At 41.1% G+C, this 18,501-nt stretch overlaps 1 protein-coding gene across 3 annotated transcripts in view; it reads right to left on the reverse strand.

Moving 5' to 3' along the window:
• Positions 1-526: 526 nt before the first annotated feature.
• The window catches only part of cenpf (centromere protein F), a 47,069-nt gene continuing 29,094 nt past the window's right edge, over positions 527-18,501 (reverse strand). The window contains exons 17-39 of one of the 3 annotated variants that reach the window (XM_061879653.1): positions 18,002-18,131; positions 17,619-17,897; positions 16,936-17,523; positions 16,597-16,770; positions 16,066-16,499; positions 15,724-15,993; positions 15,450-15,655; positions 15,254-15,356; positions 12,538-12,667; positions 12,331-12,436; positions 11,526-11,782; positions 11,340-11,448; positions 11,044-11,249; positions 9,472-9,690; positions 9,235-9,378; positions 8,961-9,150; positions 8,783-8,880; positions 8,649-8,690; positions 4,033-4,890; positions 2,115-2,244; positions 1,451-2,047; positions 1,272-1,387; positions 527-1,112 (exon numbers count right to left, since the gene is read on the reverse strand). In XM_061879653.1, the coding sequence (XP_061735637.1) occupies positions 1,002-1,112; positions 1,272-1,387; positions 1,451-2,047; positions 2,115-2,244; positions 4,033-4,890; positions 8,649-8,690; positions 8,783-8,880; positions 8,961-9,150; positions 9,235-9,378; positions 9,472-9,690; positions 11,044-11,249; positions 11,340-11,448; positions 11,526-11,782; positions 12,331-12,436; positions 12,538-12,667; positions 15,254-15,356; positions 15,450-15,655; positions 15,724-15,993; positions 16,066-16,499; positions 16,597-16,770; positions 16,936-17,523; positions 17,619-17,897; positions 18,002-18,131 (5,497 nt within the window). In that variant the 3' untranslated portion in view covers positions 527-1,001. Of the gene's footprint in view, positions 1,113-1,271; positions 1,388-1,450; positions 2,048-2,114; positions 2,245-4,032; positions 4,891-8,648; positions 8,691-8,782; positions 8,881-8,960; positions 9,151-9,234; positions 9,379-9,471; positions 9,691-11,043; positions 11,250-11,339; positions 11,449-11,525; positions 11,783-12,330; positions 12,437-12,537; positions 12,668-15,253; positions 15,357-15,449; positions 15,656-15,723; positions 16,500-16,596; positions 16,771-16,935; positions 17,524-17,618; positions 17,898-18,001; positions 18,132-18,501 lie in introns of all 3 variants that reach the window. The other 2 variants (XM_061879645.1, XM_061879637.1) reach the window with 2 other exon arrangements.

Below are 18,501 nucleotides of genomic sequence, written 5' to 3' on the forward strand. Positions count from 1 at the left end.
GGTCAAAAATTCAACCAGAAGCTCGTGGATGGCTACTTGTGGATGAAAGGACAAAGGACATCTAACCAAATATTAACATTGCTGTATGTATACTTTTGACCCAGCAGATTCGGTCACCTTTTCAGTAGACTCATAATAAATTCATAAAAGAACCAAACTTCAGGAATGTTTTTTGTGACCAACAAGTATGTGCTCCAATCACTCTCACAAAAAAATAAGGGTTGTAAAAATGATTGGAAACTCAGAAGAACGGCGCGGCAGAGCGCTAGGGCAGGCCCAGGCCAACACCAGACAAGCCAACCCTCACGACAATAAACGAGAACGAAGACAGCAAGTTCGCCAGCCACGACAACCACCATAAGTTAATAAATCATTTGATTTATGGATTATTAGCACAGGCCTACAATCACAATGCATTTAATGATTGTGGTCGACTGGTGAATGCCTTTTAATGACAAGCGGAAACACTGAAATTGGATGTTGTTGACGTAGTCTGGCAAAATAACAAAAAAGAAAGACAATGTAGTTGTTTGGACACGTTTAGTAATTTAAAAAAAAACAAACATCATCATAAAAGTGCACCTGAGACAATGAGCATGTTTCATGTAAATAAAAGCTCCAAATGTAAGAGATGTTAAAAAAGCAAAGACATAATTAAAGAAACTATTAAAATCTAATCGGCAATATAAAAAGTAGCTGCCATTACAAAGAAAGTAATGAATCCTCGTAAATATGGTCTACTATAGGCTGCAAAATGCACACAGGCTTAGGACAGTGAAGTATATACAGTGAAATTAGCTTACATTCAGAAACAATTTTAGTGGTGCTCTAAAACATTCTTGCTATACCTAAATATCTACAATAGTGCCACATAAACACCCCATAATAAACCAAATAGGTGCATGATGATTCAGGTTTGGTGTGAGTGATGTTAACAAGTGGAGTGTAATTATAAACGGTATATGAACACTTGCACTTGCACGCAGTCTATTTATGTATTCCTACTGAACATGACAGTTATCTTCTTCCAACTCCTTTTCTTCTCCACTTAGACACTTCCTGCCTAAGGAGTCTGCAGACTGTGGACTCTGCTGGAATAAAGGTTGCAACACCTGACGAGGGGAAAACAACATGAGCATGAGGAAATCAGGGAAGCTGTATTTGACCTTTGACCTGGAATCTTTTCCAGTAGCCAGAGCTCGTCAAATAGTACAACCTCAAAAGTGTGTTTGAAAAGCTGTAAGTGATTAGTTGTGTGTGTTACATCTCACCTTGCTGTCTGATGTGGTGGTTGTCTGCCTGGCGGCCAGTCGAGGGCTACAACGCCTCACAGTGGTTCTCCTGTAGATGTAGGGGCTGGCTTCCCCCATTGGAATGTCAGCAAACCCTAAGAGAACACACTATGACTCCACTTCTGCATCTTATATGTTAAATTGCGGTGCGTACATACCTTTCTGTACCAGCTCTGGAAGTCCCTCAGGCTGGAATTCCTCCTCCTTTTCACTTCTTGTTTTAGGCGTTGTCAGAGCATTGGCTTTGATCTTCTTGGTGAGGTTGTGAAGGGCCTCCTGAGCGCTGTCTTTATCGCTCATGTCTCCATGAGCCCTCTTCCCGGAGGTGGATCCTTGTGGAGACCTCTGAGGAGTGGAAGGAGCCGTGTTCTTTGTGTTCTCCTTTTCTAAGGAAGCGGAAGTTCTTGCAGAGCGCCGGTGGCCGTGGAGCTTGTCCTTGTTGGCGTGTTTGCTGGCAGTCAGGTGTTGCAGCCTTGTTGTCAGAACCTCATTGGCCTCCTCTAGTTTGTGCACCTCTAACATCAAGCTGCAGTATTTGTTCATTGTGTCGTCCACCTCCTTTGTCTTCTCGTCCACAAGTGTGTTGACTTCTTTTAACTCACAGTTGACCTCCTCCAGGGCTGCCTTTAGTTCTTCCACCTCCTTGGTTTTCACTTCAAACTCCGCCCTTGCCTCCTTAAGGGAAGCGGTTAGCTCTTCAACCTCCTTCTTCCCCTCTGCTTGCAGCTGTTTCACCTCCTCACTGCTCTGCCCATCTGGTGTAAGGGTGGTCCATGTTACAAATGTACTGTTTTACCTAATTGGAGGTGTACACAAACAAACCTGAGCTGCTCAGTATGAGCTGCTTCTCTTGCTCCAGCTGCTTGCACGTCTTCATCCAAAGATTTAACTTAGTGTTGGCCGACTCTCTGTCTTTGGTCAGACGGGCGACACGAGACGACAGCTCAGACACCTGGGCGGAGACAAGTAGACATATGACATACCAATAATTGAGAAGGAGGTTACAGTATAATGTTCCCTATTCATACAAAGTATTGTTAATTAACATATGTTTTTTTCTATTACGACTGGAGCCTGTCCCAGCACACTTTGAGAGGCGGGGTCCATGCAACGATCAATCACAGGTCACTTACAGACAAACATGTAGACAACCATTCACATGTATGCACAATCTAGAGTCTCCCCTTAACCTAACATGCAAGTTTGTGGTGCGTGGGAAGAAGCTGGAGTATCAGCACAGCTAAAACATGCATTTCTATACACAAACTGTTAAAGCCATAAGAAATCTTAGCAAGTTGTTTAGAAATTATCATTCGCTCTGTAAAAACACATGACTGCTACCAACAAATGAACATGCATGGCTATTAACTCAATAGCTCAACTCCAAATATATGCAACATTAAATAACTAGGGACCTGATTTACAAAGTTTCAAATACCACGCGCTAGACAACAAGTGGAAAAAATAAAATAGCGTGTACCGGTATTATGAGTGGGTGTGTTGCGTGCGATCTCCTAACACTGATTGTGTAACTAAAAAGTGTTGCAGACCGCCTTTTATCAAGGATACACTTGATCCTTTTCTGTTATCATGCTCCTCCCTCGGTGAGCAATGTGTTGAACCAGCAGCACAGATCTAACACTTTTTCTGAATCGCAATCTAAACAACAGAAACATGTGCACACTTGACACTTATATTAGTGCGCGATTCTGTGGAACGTTTCAGCAGCGCATTCATGTGTCTGGAATGACTTAAAAGGCAAGAAAATGCGCATAATGAAACATTTTTTCATGTAGGAGATATATTTTAGACATATATTTCCTAAATAAAAAAGCAGCATTAAAAAAACACCAGCAGACACCAAAACGCATCAAGTGAATTTGTTTTAATCAAACCTTTAGGTCAACAAGCAGCTATAAAATTCAAAAAGGAAATTGCTGAATAGATGATATGTCTAAGATGTTTCATTTCTGACTGTCTAAAGTGTTGACACACACACACATGTAGGAAGGTGGATTGTCTGTCCATTGTGTCTCTGAAGCTAGACAACTGATCCTGTAGCCGTGTGTGAAACTGTGAATTTGCACGTCCTTCTGAAACGTGATAAAGTTTAGATAAAGTACCAATGATTGTCACTCACACACACACTAGGTGTGGTGAAATCTGTCCTCTGCATTTCACCCATCCCCTTGTTCAATCCCTGGGAGTTGAGGGGAGCAGTGGGCACCAGCGGTGCCGCACCCGGGAATCATTTTTGGTTATTTTAACCCCCAATTGCAACCCTTGATGCTGAGTGCCAAGCAGGGAGGTAATGGGTCCCATTTCTATAGTGTATGGTATGACTCTGCCGGGGTTTGAACTCACGACCTACCGGTCTCAGGGCGGACACTCTAGCCACTAGGGTAGAGTGTTAACTACTAAGTAGGTAGTTAAAAAAAGCTAAATAGTGGTCACAAAACGGTGATGAGTGTTGATGAATCACATTGTGCGTGCTAAATAATTATATTTGTGTTTTCTATTCCCAGTATTGTGGCCGTTTTGATGATCAGCATACATTTTGAACATTAATGAAGACAGAGATGCAAAATGAATTACACGCCTTATTCTGATCACTTAACAGATGCAATCCACTTTGCACAGGTTTAGTAGCTCAGTATTACGGTTTGCTATCAAGTTTGCATGTGTTTTAGTACATGCAAACCTTTAGTAAATCAGGCCCTAAGTATGTGTGTGTGTGTACCTGCTCGGTGAGCTTTGAGACAGAGAGTTGCTTTGCTTTTAGCTGCTCCTCCAAGGTGGTAACTGTGGACTGAAGGCTCTGTTGCTCTTCTGACAGTTTCTTCTCGGCACATTGAGCTTTTTGCTTCTCTTTTTCTAACGTAGAGAGAGACAAGGACATACACTCCTTCTCTTCTACCATCAGCATCAAAGACGACTGAAGGTTCTTTATCTCCACCTCGAGCTTCTGTCTGTCCTCTTCCTTGCTCGAATTAAGCTTTTGGTTCTCCTGCTGAAGTCTCTCTTTTTCCTCCACTAGCTGTCTGTTTTCTCTTTTTAGCTGCTCCAACGCTTCCTTCTCTGCCACCTTTGTTTTTACAATGTCTTCTTCCAGAACATCAATGCGAACCATTAGCTTGTTTTTCTGTCCCTCCCAGTTCTCTTCTTCCATCTTCCCTTTCTCTAGTGAGCTCTGCAGACATCGTTTCTCCTCCTCTATCTCCCCCAAAAGACATTTGAGCCTTTCTGGCTCCCTCTCTGATTCCGCGCTCTTTTCTTCAAGGGAGATCTCTTGCTGACGGAATGCTTCAAGCTGCACCTGGAGGTCATCCACTTGTCTCGTCTGCTTCTCAGTTTCCTTCTTCATTTCCTTCTCCAACTCCTCAACCCTGCATCTCTGCCTCACCTCTTCTTCTCTACCATCCACCTCGGCCCTCTCCAACCCTCGCTCTAGCTCCTCTTTGGCAGTCTTCAGCTCCTCCAGCTCTAGATTTTTTGTTTGGAGCTCTCTCTCCATTTGCTCCTTTTCAGATTTCAGGTTGTCCAGAGTGGAAGAGAGTTTCAATAGCTCCTCATTAAGATCCCTCCTTTCTTCCTCCATCTGAGTGCCAGACAGAATAAGACAATCAGGTAGAGAAGACAGCATTAAGACTAAGGAAGAAGTAAATTTATACAGTCTCCGGACAATTTCCCTTATGCACCTCTCGGGCCCATGTGTTTCTTATGTGACATGATTTTCAATTTGAACTGTACCGCTCTGAAATTCAAAAATGTAATAAAGTTGTATTGTGTTTTAATTGCAACATTGTTAGAATAGGATATAAACAAAGTATACATACTTTTTCTTAAAGGGGAACATTATCACCAGACCTATGTAAGCGTCAATATATACCTTGATGGTGCAGAAAAAAGACCATATATCTTTTTAACCGATTTCCGAAATCTAAATGGGTGAATTTTGGCGAATTAAACGCCTTTCTGTTTATTGCTCTGGTGGCGATGACGTCAGAACGTGACGTCACCGAGGTAATACAGCCGCCATTTTCATTTTCTACACATTACACACACGGGTCTCAGCTCGGTTATTTTCCGTTTTTTCGACTATTTTTTGGAACCTTGGAGACATCATGCCTCGTTGGTGTGTTGTCGGAGGGTGTAACAACACTAACAGGGAGGGATTCAAGTTGCACCGAAGATGCAAAAGTGTCTGCCGCCAGACCCCCATTGAATGTACTGTAGTGTTTTCACATTTGACCGGCGATGACAGACATGACACAGAGATGTATGGATAACTGCAAATGCATTTGCAACTATACGAAATCACAAAGGTGAGATTTGTTGATGTTGACTTATGTGCTAATCAGACATATTTGGTCGCGGCGTGACTGCCAGCTAATAATTGCTAACATGCTATTTACCGGCGGTGCTAAAGCAGACATGGCACAGAGATGTATGGCTAACCTGCAGATGCATTTGCAACTATATTACGTTTCCTTCCACCCACATTTAATGCGAAAAAAACACTTACCAATCGACGGATTTAATTTGCTCCATTATCACAAAATGCGAAAGTCCTGATCGTTTGGTCAGCACATTTTACCGGCGATGCTAACGCAGCTATTCGGCAATGCTATGGCTATGAATATCATCAATAGCTATTCGCTCAATAGCTTCAGTTTCTCCATCAATACTTTCGTACTCCAACCATCAGTTTCAATACATGCGTAATCTGTTGAATCGCTTAAACCGCTGAAATCCGAGTCTGAATCCGAGCTAATGTCGCTATATCTTGCTGTGATATTCCCATTGTTTGTTTACATTGGCAGCACTGTATGACGTCACAGGAAAATGGATATCCATCCATCCATTTTCTGCCGCTTATTCCCTTTTGGGGTCGCGGGGGGCGCTGGCGCCTATCTCAGCTACAATCGGGCGGAAGGCGGGGTACACCCTGGACAAGTCGCCAACTTATCGCAGGGCCAACACAGATAGACAGACAACATTCACACTCACATTCACACACTAGGGCCAATTTAGTGTTGCCAATCAACCTATGGATAGTGGTTTCGAAAATAGCAAAAATAAGGCACTTTAAAGCTTTATTTAGGGATATTCCGGGACCGGTAAAATTTTGAAATAAACTTCAAAAAATACAACAAGCCACTGGGAACTGATTTTTATTGTTTTTAACCCTTTTGAAATTGTGATAATGTTCCCCTTTAAGAACTGTTAGACTAACATAATTGCTATTTGTTTTAAATACTGCTAAATAAATAGGTTTTTCAGTGAAAACCAAATTAACCTTATTCTTACCCATTGAAAATTAAAAATATATATATAATTTTGGTGCGCCTTAATGAAGCCAGAAAACCATGGGCGTAATTCTCAGAGACTTGTGAGAGTAAATGAGTTAAACTGCCATTGAATCTTTGAAATGATACACATATACAGTCGTGGTTAAAAGTTTAAATACACTTGTATTGAACATAATGTCATGGCTGTCTTGAGTTTCCAATAATTTTTACAACTCTTTTTTTTTTGTGACAGAGTGATTGGAGCACATACTTGTTGGTCACAAAAAACATTCATGAAGTTTGGTTCTTTTGTGAATTTATAATGGGTCTACTGAAAATGTGACCAAAACTGCTGGGTCAAAAAGTATACATACATCCATTCATCCATCTTCTTCTGCTTATCTGAGGTCGGGTCGTGGGGGCAGCAGCCTAAGCAGGGAAGCCCAGACTTCCCTCTCCCCATCCACTTCGTCCAGCTCCTCCCGGGGGATCCCGAGGCGTTCCCAGGCCAGCCGGTAGACATAGTCTTCCCAGCATGTCCTGGGTCTTCCCCGTGGCCTCCTACCGGTCGGACGTGCCCGAAACACCTCCCTAGGGAGGCGCTCGGGTGGCATCCTGACCAGATGCTCGAACCACTTCATCTGGCTCCTCTCGATGTGGAGGAGCAGCGGCTTTACTTTTAGTTCCTCCCGGATGGCATAGCTTCTCACCCTATCTCTAAGGGAGAACCCCGCCACCCGGCAGAGGAAACTCATTTCGGCCGCTTGTGCCCGTGATCTCGTCCTTTCGGTCATAACCCAAAGCTCATGACCATCGGTGAGGATGGGAATGTGGATCGACCGGTAAATTGAGAGCTTTGCCTTCTGGCTCAGCTCCTTCTTCACCACAACGGATCAACGCCGCACCGATCCGCCTGTCGATCTCACGATCCAAGTATACATACAGCAATGTTAATATTTGGTCACTTGTCCCCTGGTTAAGTTTCACTGCAATAAGGCGCTTTTGGTAGCCATCTACAAGCTTCTGGCTAACTTCTGGATTCATATTTGGTTTTCTGACATTGATTTGTGAAAAAGGAGGATTACTCGCAAATTCTTCAGGACAACCTAAAATCATCAGCCCAGAGGTTGGGTCTTGGGCGCAGTTGGGTGTTCCATCAAGACAATGACCCTAAACACATGTCAAAAGTGGTAAAGGAATGGCTAAATCAGGCTAGAATTAAGGTTTTAGAATGGCTCTCCCAAAGTCCTGACTTAAACCAATTGAAAACATATGGACAATGCTGAAGAAACAAGTCCATGTCAGAAAACTAACAAATTTAGCTGAACTGCACCGATTTTGTCAAGAGGAGTGGTCAAAAATTCTACTTGCCTCCACAAGCTTGCCAGAAGCTTGTGAGCAGCTACCAAAAGCTTTTGACCCAGCAGATATGTTCACATTCTCAGTAGACCCACAATAAATTCAGAAAAGAACCAGACTTCATGAATGTTTTTTGTGAGAAGTATGTGCTCCAATCACTCTATCACAAAAATATAAGAGTTGTAGAAATTATTGGAAACTCAAGACAGCCATGACATTATGTTCTTTACAAGTGTATGTAAACTTTTGACCATGGCTGTATATACGTATTTACATATAGAGTTTTGTCTGCTTTCTCTCTCATTCTAGGTCTATAGGCACTGTTAAAATATTTATTTTGTCTACTCTATCAAAATCAACGTTGTCACAAATTTACCACTTCAAGGGTGTAATTATCCTACCTCAAATATTCCCCACTGCAACTCATCTTTTTTAGACATATTGCATATTTAGCATTTTCCAATTATATAAAACCAGTTATTTTTGACAAACATGCCATATAACATAAAAACACTAAAATAATAAAAAACGTTATATCAACAGATAGACAGATTTCAAGCATTGAAAGTGAAAAAATAAAATAATTTATTGCTGACTGATGACACTTTTGGAATGTAAGAGTGAGTGTGTTTAATCAATTTTAAGTTTGCACAATGGATAATTAGGTACTTAATTAAGACGATAACAGTATTTTTTATGAATATACCTTTTGCCTTTCTTCCTCCAGCTCTTCTTTACTGGTCTCAGTCTGTATCAAAACAGAACAAACACGCTATGCATTAAAACAACTTCAACTGATAAGAATATTCGAGTACCGGTTATACAAATCTTAAACAACACCTGAAGGACCGCATCCTCGAGATCTCTCTCCAACTCCTCCTTTTCTCTTTCCAGAGCTTCAATGCTGTCTTGGAGTAAGTCGGCCTTCCTCTGAGCAGCTACAATTACGCACAGTCTTGGTCAGTTCATTCCAATAAGACAAAGTGTCAGGATGCTTCCAAAAAACTTAAGAATTTACCTTTGAGCAGTTCGCTCATCTGCTTCTTCTTCCTCTCATCAGATTCAATGCGGACGCGGAGCTTTTCAATGCCGTTCCGCATCTGCTGGATCTCGTCTTGAGTAGAATTCAAACGAGAGGCAATTTCACCCTTCTCTAGTAGAGAAGATTCCAGAGACTGAGTCAGCTGGCTCACCTCTCCCTCCAAAGCCTTGCAAAGAAACAGCAGGGGAGTATACACTTTAAAAAAAGGTCCTACATACATTGAAATGCTTACATTGTTGTCCTTACTTACCTGGATCTTGCTGAACATAGACTCTGTGTTTTGATCGGCAAATGTGCGATCTTCCTTAATCTTATCAAGCTGTCCCATAAGCTGGTCTTTCTCTCCACTCTGCTGTGACATCGCCTCCTCCAACACCTTCAACTGGTCTAACAGCTAAAGACATAAAAAACAAGTCTTAACATCATAATTTAGAGAGAATAATAATTTGGAAAAGCTAATTCAAAACAAACTGTACACAGTTTGTACCTGTTGTCTCTCTGTCTTGATTTTGTCCATGTTGCCCTGTAAAGCTGTATTTTCTTTCCTCCCTGTTTTAATGTCCTCCTCCAGAATGGACATCAAACTCCTGGTATCACAGTTGGTTTTCTCCAGCCTGTTAACCTTTTGTCGCCATTGTCCCACGGACTGGCTCAGTTCATCTCGCTCCTCGATGCAGGAAACCAGCTCAGCTCTCAGCTGGAGTGTCTAGTAGCAATGTCACACAACCAGTCAATCTTAAACAAGTATAAAAAAGGGACATGCCTAACTGCCAAAGCCAAAAAAACATTTGAGGGGTCATGTTAGGCAAAACCACTTTTTTTGCCTGCTGGTACCTGTTTTTGTGTGTTTGGTAGGGCTGCAGCTATCGATTGTTTTAGCAGTCGAGTAATCTATTGATTAGTTTGTCCCATTAATCAAGTAATCCGATAAAACACACTTTTCAGCAACCGAGCGGTTTAGCTCGGTTGGTAGAGCGGCTGTGCCAGCAACTTGAGGGTTGCAGGTTCAATTCCCGCTTCTGCCAACCTAGTCACTGCCGTTGTGTCTTTGGGCAAGACACTTGACCCACCTGCTCCCAGTGCCACCCACACTGGTTTGAATGTAACTTAGATATTGGGTTTCACTCTGTAAAGCGCTTTGAGTCACTAGAGAAAAAGCGCTATATAAATATAATTCACTTCACAATTCACTTGATGCATATTTTACGTACAATAGTTGCGATAAACAAATTTTTTTCTGATTGCTACAACACTTCATTCTTTTCTTGTAATAAATGCACATCATCCACATTGAAATTGCAGTTTTATATATGTGCAGTAATTTTAAACAGGTCACAACACAAACTTACAGCATCACAAGAGTGAAAAGTGCCTCGTTAACTCTAGTTTTTCGTGGCAAAGGTCACCTCGCCAGCTGGAATTAAGTAACTTTTACAGGGCTTCTGCAGTGGGTGTTCTGGTGAGACATGCTCCCCCGCCTCTACGCACGTGTATGAATCCAGGTTTAACACTACAAACGCTCAAATGTATGATTAGGTCAAGCGGGAATTCCCAATTAATGATGTTTGTTCCCCCCCAAAATTAAAAAAATTACAGCTAAAGGCATCTTGTGAGGAGAAAAATAAAAAGTTGATACTAATAATGACAAAGTTTGTCTTTAAAAATAATGTATAGCTTATTATTTAGCCATTTTATTAGACTATTTCATTACATGATGTTACATCATGTTTGTGACCACCCTCACATGTACCGCCAAATCTACGGACATGGCAGACGGAGTGGAGACACAGCTAGCCAGAGAGAGCCAAGGGTGGAAGAGGTCTTCTCCATGTAAATAATACAGCCCACAAACAAGTAGTTTTCAAGAGATAGCCAGAAAGTGGCTTGAAGATTGGTATGTATGGACAAATGTATGCAAAATCTGGACTAAAGGACCATTACAGGCTGTAACGTAGACCGCCGGTAAATGTTTTCAACGGAGATTAAACAAAAATATCATAACCCCTTGAAATGTATTATTTACTGCAAATAATTTTTTTGCCTTTGACCGAGCCCTTACCTCAGTCGACAGTGTTTCTATCTGCTGCTCCAAGCCTGAGCATGTCCTCTTCTGAGTTTCCAGCTTGTCTTCCAGACTGCTGTGCTTCTCCTGTAGGGCGTCCAGTTCACACTCCATGCCCAGAATGTGCTTTTCCAGGTTGGCTTTCTCTGAGCGAACTCTCTTTAGCTCACTCTCCTGCTGAAGAAACTTTTCATCCCAACCTCCTAACACAGAAATATTGGTAACTAAGTTACAGGGCTTGAGGTGATGTCAAATACTTACCGTGTTAACGCATAACATGCATTTATATTTACCTTTGGCCATTTCTAGTCCTTCCATCATCTCCATGACATCAGTTAGCTGGCAGTGAGCGGTTTGGAGCTGCAGAGCTAATGTGTTCTTCTCCTCCGACATTTTTGACAACTAAAATCAAACACACACAATTTCTCAAATTATGTAAATAAATGATATAAATACATAGATCTCAGTCTCAAACATACCTGATCAGAGAGGCCGTTCCTCTCATGGAGAGCACTATTTAGCTTCTGTGCTGCACAAGACATGTCTTCTTCTGCTGATTTAACTTTATTCTCCAAGGTTTGAACTTGGGCCAGGAGGTCAGAGGTCAACTCTTTCCTCAGAGCAAGGTCAGAGTTCAGGAGCTCAATCTCAGAGTGCAGGGCCTGGTCTTTCTCTTCTTGCGCTGAGAGCTTTTCCTTGTCCTGGTTGTGTTGTAACTGCACAACTATTTCTGTCTCTGCTCAGAGTATAAAACACAAAGTCCATTTAGTATTTTAGTCTGAATCAATCAATGAGGTTGTAGTGCATCATCATACTGACAATATTGAATATTCTAATATTTTGCCTATGTCTCTAAGCTACATTTAAAGGGCAAAATATTATGTATAAACTTCTACTTCCCCTACCCCCCTTATTTTTGGGTGTGTGAATAACATATTCGTATGTTTATGTGCGTATAGTATTAATACGTGAGTGTTATACATACTATTGACATAGTCGTGTGTATATCACGTATTAATACTATACGCACATAAACATACGAATATGTCTATATAGTTTATAAAAATAAGGCTTTAATATCTGTTTGCCGTATGCAGATAGATCCTGCTATCACAGCACCTCAAAGGGCAATAACAATAAATGGTCTACTAAGATGCATTTACAACCACAATAGTAAACAATGTAGAATTATTATCGCTCTGACACTGAATTGAAATGACAACATTTTGATATAGCTCCTGTAATAGATTGTGCAGTTGCACCAGTGAGTGTTACCTGACTCACCCATGTGTCCTAACTCCCTAGTCTCCTCCGTTGTAGAACACAATGACAGCTCACAGGCAGCAGCTTCATTTTCAAAGACAGCCTTGGGACAGTTTTCCTCAGAAGCCTGAAAGAAAGAAAAATGTGTTTTAAAATTATAGCAAAATTTATTTGGTTTATCCTCATGTAATACGTAATCAATGTTGCGAAAAACCATACTTTTCTTACTTGATCAAACTGCTGCTGGTGATGATCCTCCTGCATTTTCTGCCCATCTTCAATGCTTGCTTCCCCGTTTTCCTCCACATTGTCCTCAATCACATCTGCTTTGATTACCTCAAGGACCGCTTCTGTCTCACTAAATGGGTTAAGAGAGATTAGGTGTATTCATTATTATAATTGGGCATTTATTATTATTATTATTATGGGTGTACCAATTGATCGATCTCGACTGATTGTGCTCGGCTTTTGACAATTATTACATTTTAATGCCGATCACAAAAACCGACCCTCTCTGGCTGAAAAGATGCTCGCAGGTAATTGTGTCTCCATACACAGTGTGGCGCTGGTTCCCAAAACTAATAATGATCAACTCCATTACGGAAAATGAACTGCATTTCTTTGTACGTTAAGTATCACGATCAAGTAGTATCATTACTGGAGGACGAGGCTAAACATATTACTCACCAAGAGAAAGCCCACAGACAGCTTGCTAATAGCTAATCCAACCTAAATTGAAACAACACCAACAAATAAGTGACTAGTAAAGTTTATGAGGTGTACAGTCGTGGTCAAAAGTTTACAAACACATGTAAGGAACATAATGTTATGGCTGTCTTGAGTTTCCTATCATTTCTACAACTCTTATTTTTTTTGTGATAGAAGCACATACTTGTTGGTCACACAAATTATTATGGGTCATCTGAAATTGTGACCATATTTGGTGGGTCAAAAGTATACATAGAGCAATGTTAATATTTGGTTACATGTCCCTTGGCAAGTTTCACTGCTATAAGGCGCTTTTGGTAACCACCCACAAACTTCTGGTGGAATTTTTGACCACTCCTCTTGACAAAACTGGTGCAGTTCAGCTAAATTTGTTGGTTTTCTGACATGGACTTGTTTCTTCAGCATTGTCCACACGTTTAAGTCAGGACCTTGGGAAGGCCATTCTTAAGTCTTAATTCTAGACTGATTTAGCCATTCCTTTACCACTTTTGACGTGTGTTTGGGGGTCATTGTCCAGTTGGAACGAACAACCGACTGCACCCAAGACCCAACATCCGGGCGGATGATTTTAGGTTTTCCTGAAGAATTTGGAGGTAAACCTCCTTTTTCATTATCCCATTTACTCTCTGTAAAAGCACCAGTTCAATTGGTAGCAAAAAAGGCCAAAAGCATAATACTACCACCACAATGCTTGACGGTAGGCGTGGTGTTTCTGGGAATAAAGGCCTCATCTTTTCTCCTCCAAACATATTGCTGGGTATTGTGGCTAAAGAGCTAAATTTTTGTTTCATCTGACATCACATGGACAAAGATAAGACCTTCCGGAGGAAAATTCTGTGATCAGATGAAACAAAAATTGTGCTGTTGGGCCACAATACCCAGCAATATGTTAGGAGGAGAAAAAGTGAGGCCTTTAATCCCAGCAAGCATGGTGGTGGTAGTAATAATGCTCTTGGCCAGTTTTGCGGTCAATGGAACTGGTGCTTTACAGAGAGTAAATGGGACAATGAAAAAGGAGGATTACCTCCAAATTCTTCAGGACAACCTAAAATCATCAGCCCGGATGTTGGGTTTTGGGTGCAGTTGGGTGTTCCAAAAGGACAATGACCCCAAACACACATCAAAAGGGGGAAAGGATTGGCTAAATCATGCTAGAATAAAGGTTTTAGAATAGCCTTCCCAAAGTCCTGACTTAAATAACTGTGGACAATGCTGAAGAAACAAGTCTATGTCAGAAAACCAACAAATTTAGCTGAACTTCACCGATTTTGTCAAGAGGAGTGGTCAAAAATTCAACCAGAAGCTTGTGGATGGCAACCAAAACTGCTTTATTGCAGTGAAACTTGCCAAGGGACATCTAACCAAATATTAACATTGCTGTATGTATACTTTTGTTAACATTGCTGTATGTATACTTTTGTTAACATTGCTGTATGTATACTTTTGACACAGCACATTTGGTCACATTTTCAGTAGACCCATAATAAATTCATAAAAGAACCAAACTTCATGAATGTTTTTTGTGACCAACAAGTATGTGCTCCAATCACTTCATCACAAAAAAAGAGCTGTAGAAATTATTGCAAAACCCAAGACAGCCATGTCATTATGTTCTTTACAAGTGTACGTAAACTTTTGACCACGACTGTATATGTAACTACGTTGCAGCAGAAAGTAAGCAGGTTTTAGCAGAAAATTACAACATTTTGATTAATAAGAGTTTGGAGAGCATAATACATAACAGTGCTATGTTGGTTTGTCAGAAATGTTGCAGTCAGTACACGACAGAGAAGGATCGGATCAATCCATAAATTGGTCGTGTGAATGTGGAGAGCCTTATTAGTATATGATTGATATGAGAGTGATTAGATCAACATTTTTTATTTTTTCAAAACAATTTTTTGTTGTGTTTGTGTTTACAATTACAATTATCTGGACACTGGAGGACTCTGTGGGCAAAACCAAACAATTAGCATATGGTAGTTTTTGATTTTGTTTAGTTATTGTGCACGAATGACTTTGTTTGGCTCAAACAATTGCTTAATACAACTAAATAAGAACAACATTAAATATTGTGTTGATATTGTTAAACTGTCAATAGCACTCACCATAAATACATTTAAAATCGGCCGATCTCACTCATGATCGTTATCGAAATGGCAGAATAAAACCTTGTTCAGAACATCCTTACTTATTATTGAAAAGGGGGTCGTACCTGGCAGCCTTATTATGCTGGTTTGAGGGTTCCTCCATTTTGTACTTGTTTACTGGCAAAGAGTCTCGTGCAGGTTCCAACTCGTTGTCGCCTGATGTCTCTGCTGGAATCACCGTTTGAGATGATTTAGTCTGAATGTGCCATTAAGCAAATCTCATTAAGACATTATCATTTGTATTTTAAAGCATGCACTCACTGCTGAAGTCTCCCTCTTCAGGCTCTACAGTGTTAAACTTTTCTCCTGGCTTGTCCTGAACCTGGGACAGCTGCTGTATGAGATGGTGTTGTTGGCCCACCTGCTCCAGCAGCGAGTCATACTTTTGCCTGAATACGCTTAGCTCTTGTTGTAAACACGACAACTTCTGATGGAGCTCAGCCTGCTCCGTCTCAAACAGCTGGTTACTAAGACACAGTCAAGCACATCAAGAAAAGGACGAAACATAAAAGGTATAAAGCGGTTAAAATTGTACCTGGCTCCGGTATCCTCTTCAAGTTCACCCTTCATCTTTTCACACTCCTGCTGTACGGATAGCAAGAGGTCCTGGATAGATTCCTTCTCTTCTTGCAGAGAAGCCACTTTGTCATCATGCATTGCTATACTTTCTTTATATCGGAGCAACTCCTCCATCAGCTGGGCCTTACAGGTCTGCAGCGTCATGTTCTGCTCTTTTAGGTGATTATTTGTTCCTTCCAACTGAAGCTTTTCTTCCAATGCCAGATTCAGCTCATTTGCCAGCACACTGAAATGAGACTCTAGTTGAGAATGTATCTCAAATTGGGCTTTCGTTTCATTGAGCTGCCTCAGTACTGACTCTTTCTCTGCAATTGATAGCTGCTTCTCCTCAGCTAACAGCTCCATGTTGGTCTGCAGACGTTTGTTCTCCTCAGCTAACACATTGAGCCTGGTTTCTAACTGCTGACTCTTCACATTCAGCTCCGTTATGTTAGTTTGTGATTGGTCTTTGTCTGCGATTAACTGCCTCAGTTTGGCCTTCAGGCCATTTTTCTCCTGCTGTGATTGTCTGACATCATCTTCTTTGTCTTTAAGGGTCTCACTGAGAGAGGCCACTTTAGCCTCTAGGGCGGCGACTTCTTCTTCCAGCTGACTGTGTTTGATAGCATCACCTTCCAGGCGAGTTATTTCACAGCTCCTCTCCAACAGTTCTTCTCTGGCTGTGAAGTACTGTGTCTCTAGCACTGAGTTCTGAGACTGGACCTCCACGAGCCGGGATTCCAAGACAGAAACCTAAAACAAAACAAACATTTAAATTAGAGATGATGATTTGAATAAGGTGTAACTACATTACAAATCAGTGATCTATAGCAATGGGCAACATGACTACCTGGGCTTTGCTGTCCTCAAGCCGGTCTTCCATGCTTGATATCTGCATTTGGTTATGAGCCAACTCAGACTCCAGTGACTGGATCATTTCTTTTAGTGCCTGTACTTGGCTTTGATAGGAGTTCACAGTTGTCTCGTTTTCTTCCAGGTCCATCTGAAGCATTTCCAGCAACATCTAAAGGCAAAAATGTAACACCATGAAGATGAACGCATTAGTAATGCTGAGTTTTGATTTATACTACTAAATAAATGATTTTCTAGCTATGTTGATTATTGTGGTTGTAGTTTAAATAATGTGATATGAAATTGTGCATGCGTAAATAATCCTTGTCAAGCCAACCTTGATTTTGTTCATAGCAACAATCTTCTCTTTCAACTGCTCAGAGGACTTGGCCTGTTCTGTTTCTGCGATGTTCAGCTGTTCCTTTAAGCTCTTTATCGATGAGTCTCGTTCCTCCAATCCTTGTGAGGCAGCAGACAGAGTGGTCTTCATGTTCTTAATTTCTGTTCGTGCGTGACTAGTCTCCTCTTTGATGCCGCTCAGGGCTTTCTCTGCGGCTCCAAGCTGCTCTCTGAGGCTCTTTTCATTGTGGAGGAAACTTTGAGCTTCCAAAGCGTAACTCTCAGAAAGGTCACTCATCTTCTGCCTGAGCTCTGAGACTTCTTTTTGTAGAGCAGAGCACAAGTTGACTTTCTCAGTTAGGGTTTTTTCCAAGTTGGTCTTGACTTCGGTCACGGAGGTAAGAGTATTTTCAATGGTGTCCAGTTGCTTTTTGAGGTCGGCGTGCAAGCAGTTGGCCACATCCAGTTCACTCTTTAGCAAGGGGAGTTTCTCAGCTGCATCTTTGCCTGCAGATAAGTCTTCTTCTAAAGATAGCATCTGCTCATGCAGCTTGTTCACCTTCTCATCATGTGCATGCTTGAGGAGCTAAACGATAGCAAAATAAACACATTAGTGCAAGGTGCAAAAAAGTGACAAAAGGCTACAAAGCTCATTTAACAAACAGTCATCCTGATTCTTACCTTGGTTTCTTTAGCCATTTCTATAACAGCATTTTCCAGGATTGCATTTTGTTTCTCCAGAGACAAAACCTGAGCCTCGCCTTCTCTGAGTTGGCCCTCCTTTTCCGTCATTTGGGTGCGGACATCCTTCAATTCCTCCTCCAATAGTTGCAACTTTTGCAATTTTTCTGCATCTGTTTTTTTGTGTTCATCTTCACAAGCTGTCATCGCCTTGATTTGTTTTTGCAGCTCTGCCCCAAGCTGTTGCTGTACCTTCAGCAAATGCTCCTTTGAGCTCATCTGCAACGGAGAAGAATTTGATGGCTAGGTACGTAGTGATGACTATGACACAATGAACTAAGAATTCGAATCACATTTGTTTATTACCGCACGTCTAAACACACCTGGCTTTTGGCGAGTAAGAGCTCTTGCTGAGTTTCTTCCAAACACAGCTTGGTTTGCGTTGCCTCCTCTGCCTTTACTGCTAAAGTTTCCTCACATTGCCTCAACACCGCAGCTTTCTCCTCAGACAACCTGGTCAAATTAAAATTGGAGCCCGTTTAAATCCTTTATCTTTTTTGCGGGTGCGTGTAATGTCACAGTCACGCTTACTTAAATAAAGTATATACTATATACATATATGTACATGTATCTTGTTTTCTTTCCCACAATATTTTATAATATACATTTTCCCACAAATGTATGATTAGACGATTAAGATTAATGACACTTAAAATCATATATCCACTGTAAACAAATAAAATGTCTAGTGTGTATAGGGGTGGAACAATTTAAAAAATCCAAGGTTAGGATCTTAGAACGATTTTTAGGTCAAAGTTTTCGGTTCGATATATATTGTTGTTTACACAGTACAATAACACACAGTATATCCCGATAATCAACC

Source organism: Nerophis ophidion, linkage group LG02 (assembly GCF_033978795.1).
Source record: "Nerophis ophidion isolate RoL-2023_Sa linkage group LG02, RoL_Noph_v1.0, whole genome shotgun sequence".
Taxonomy (NCBI): Eukaryota; Metazoa; Chordata; class Actinopteri; order Syngnathiformes; family Syngnathidae; genus Nerophis; species Nerophis ophidion.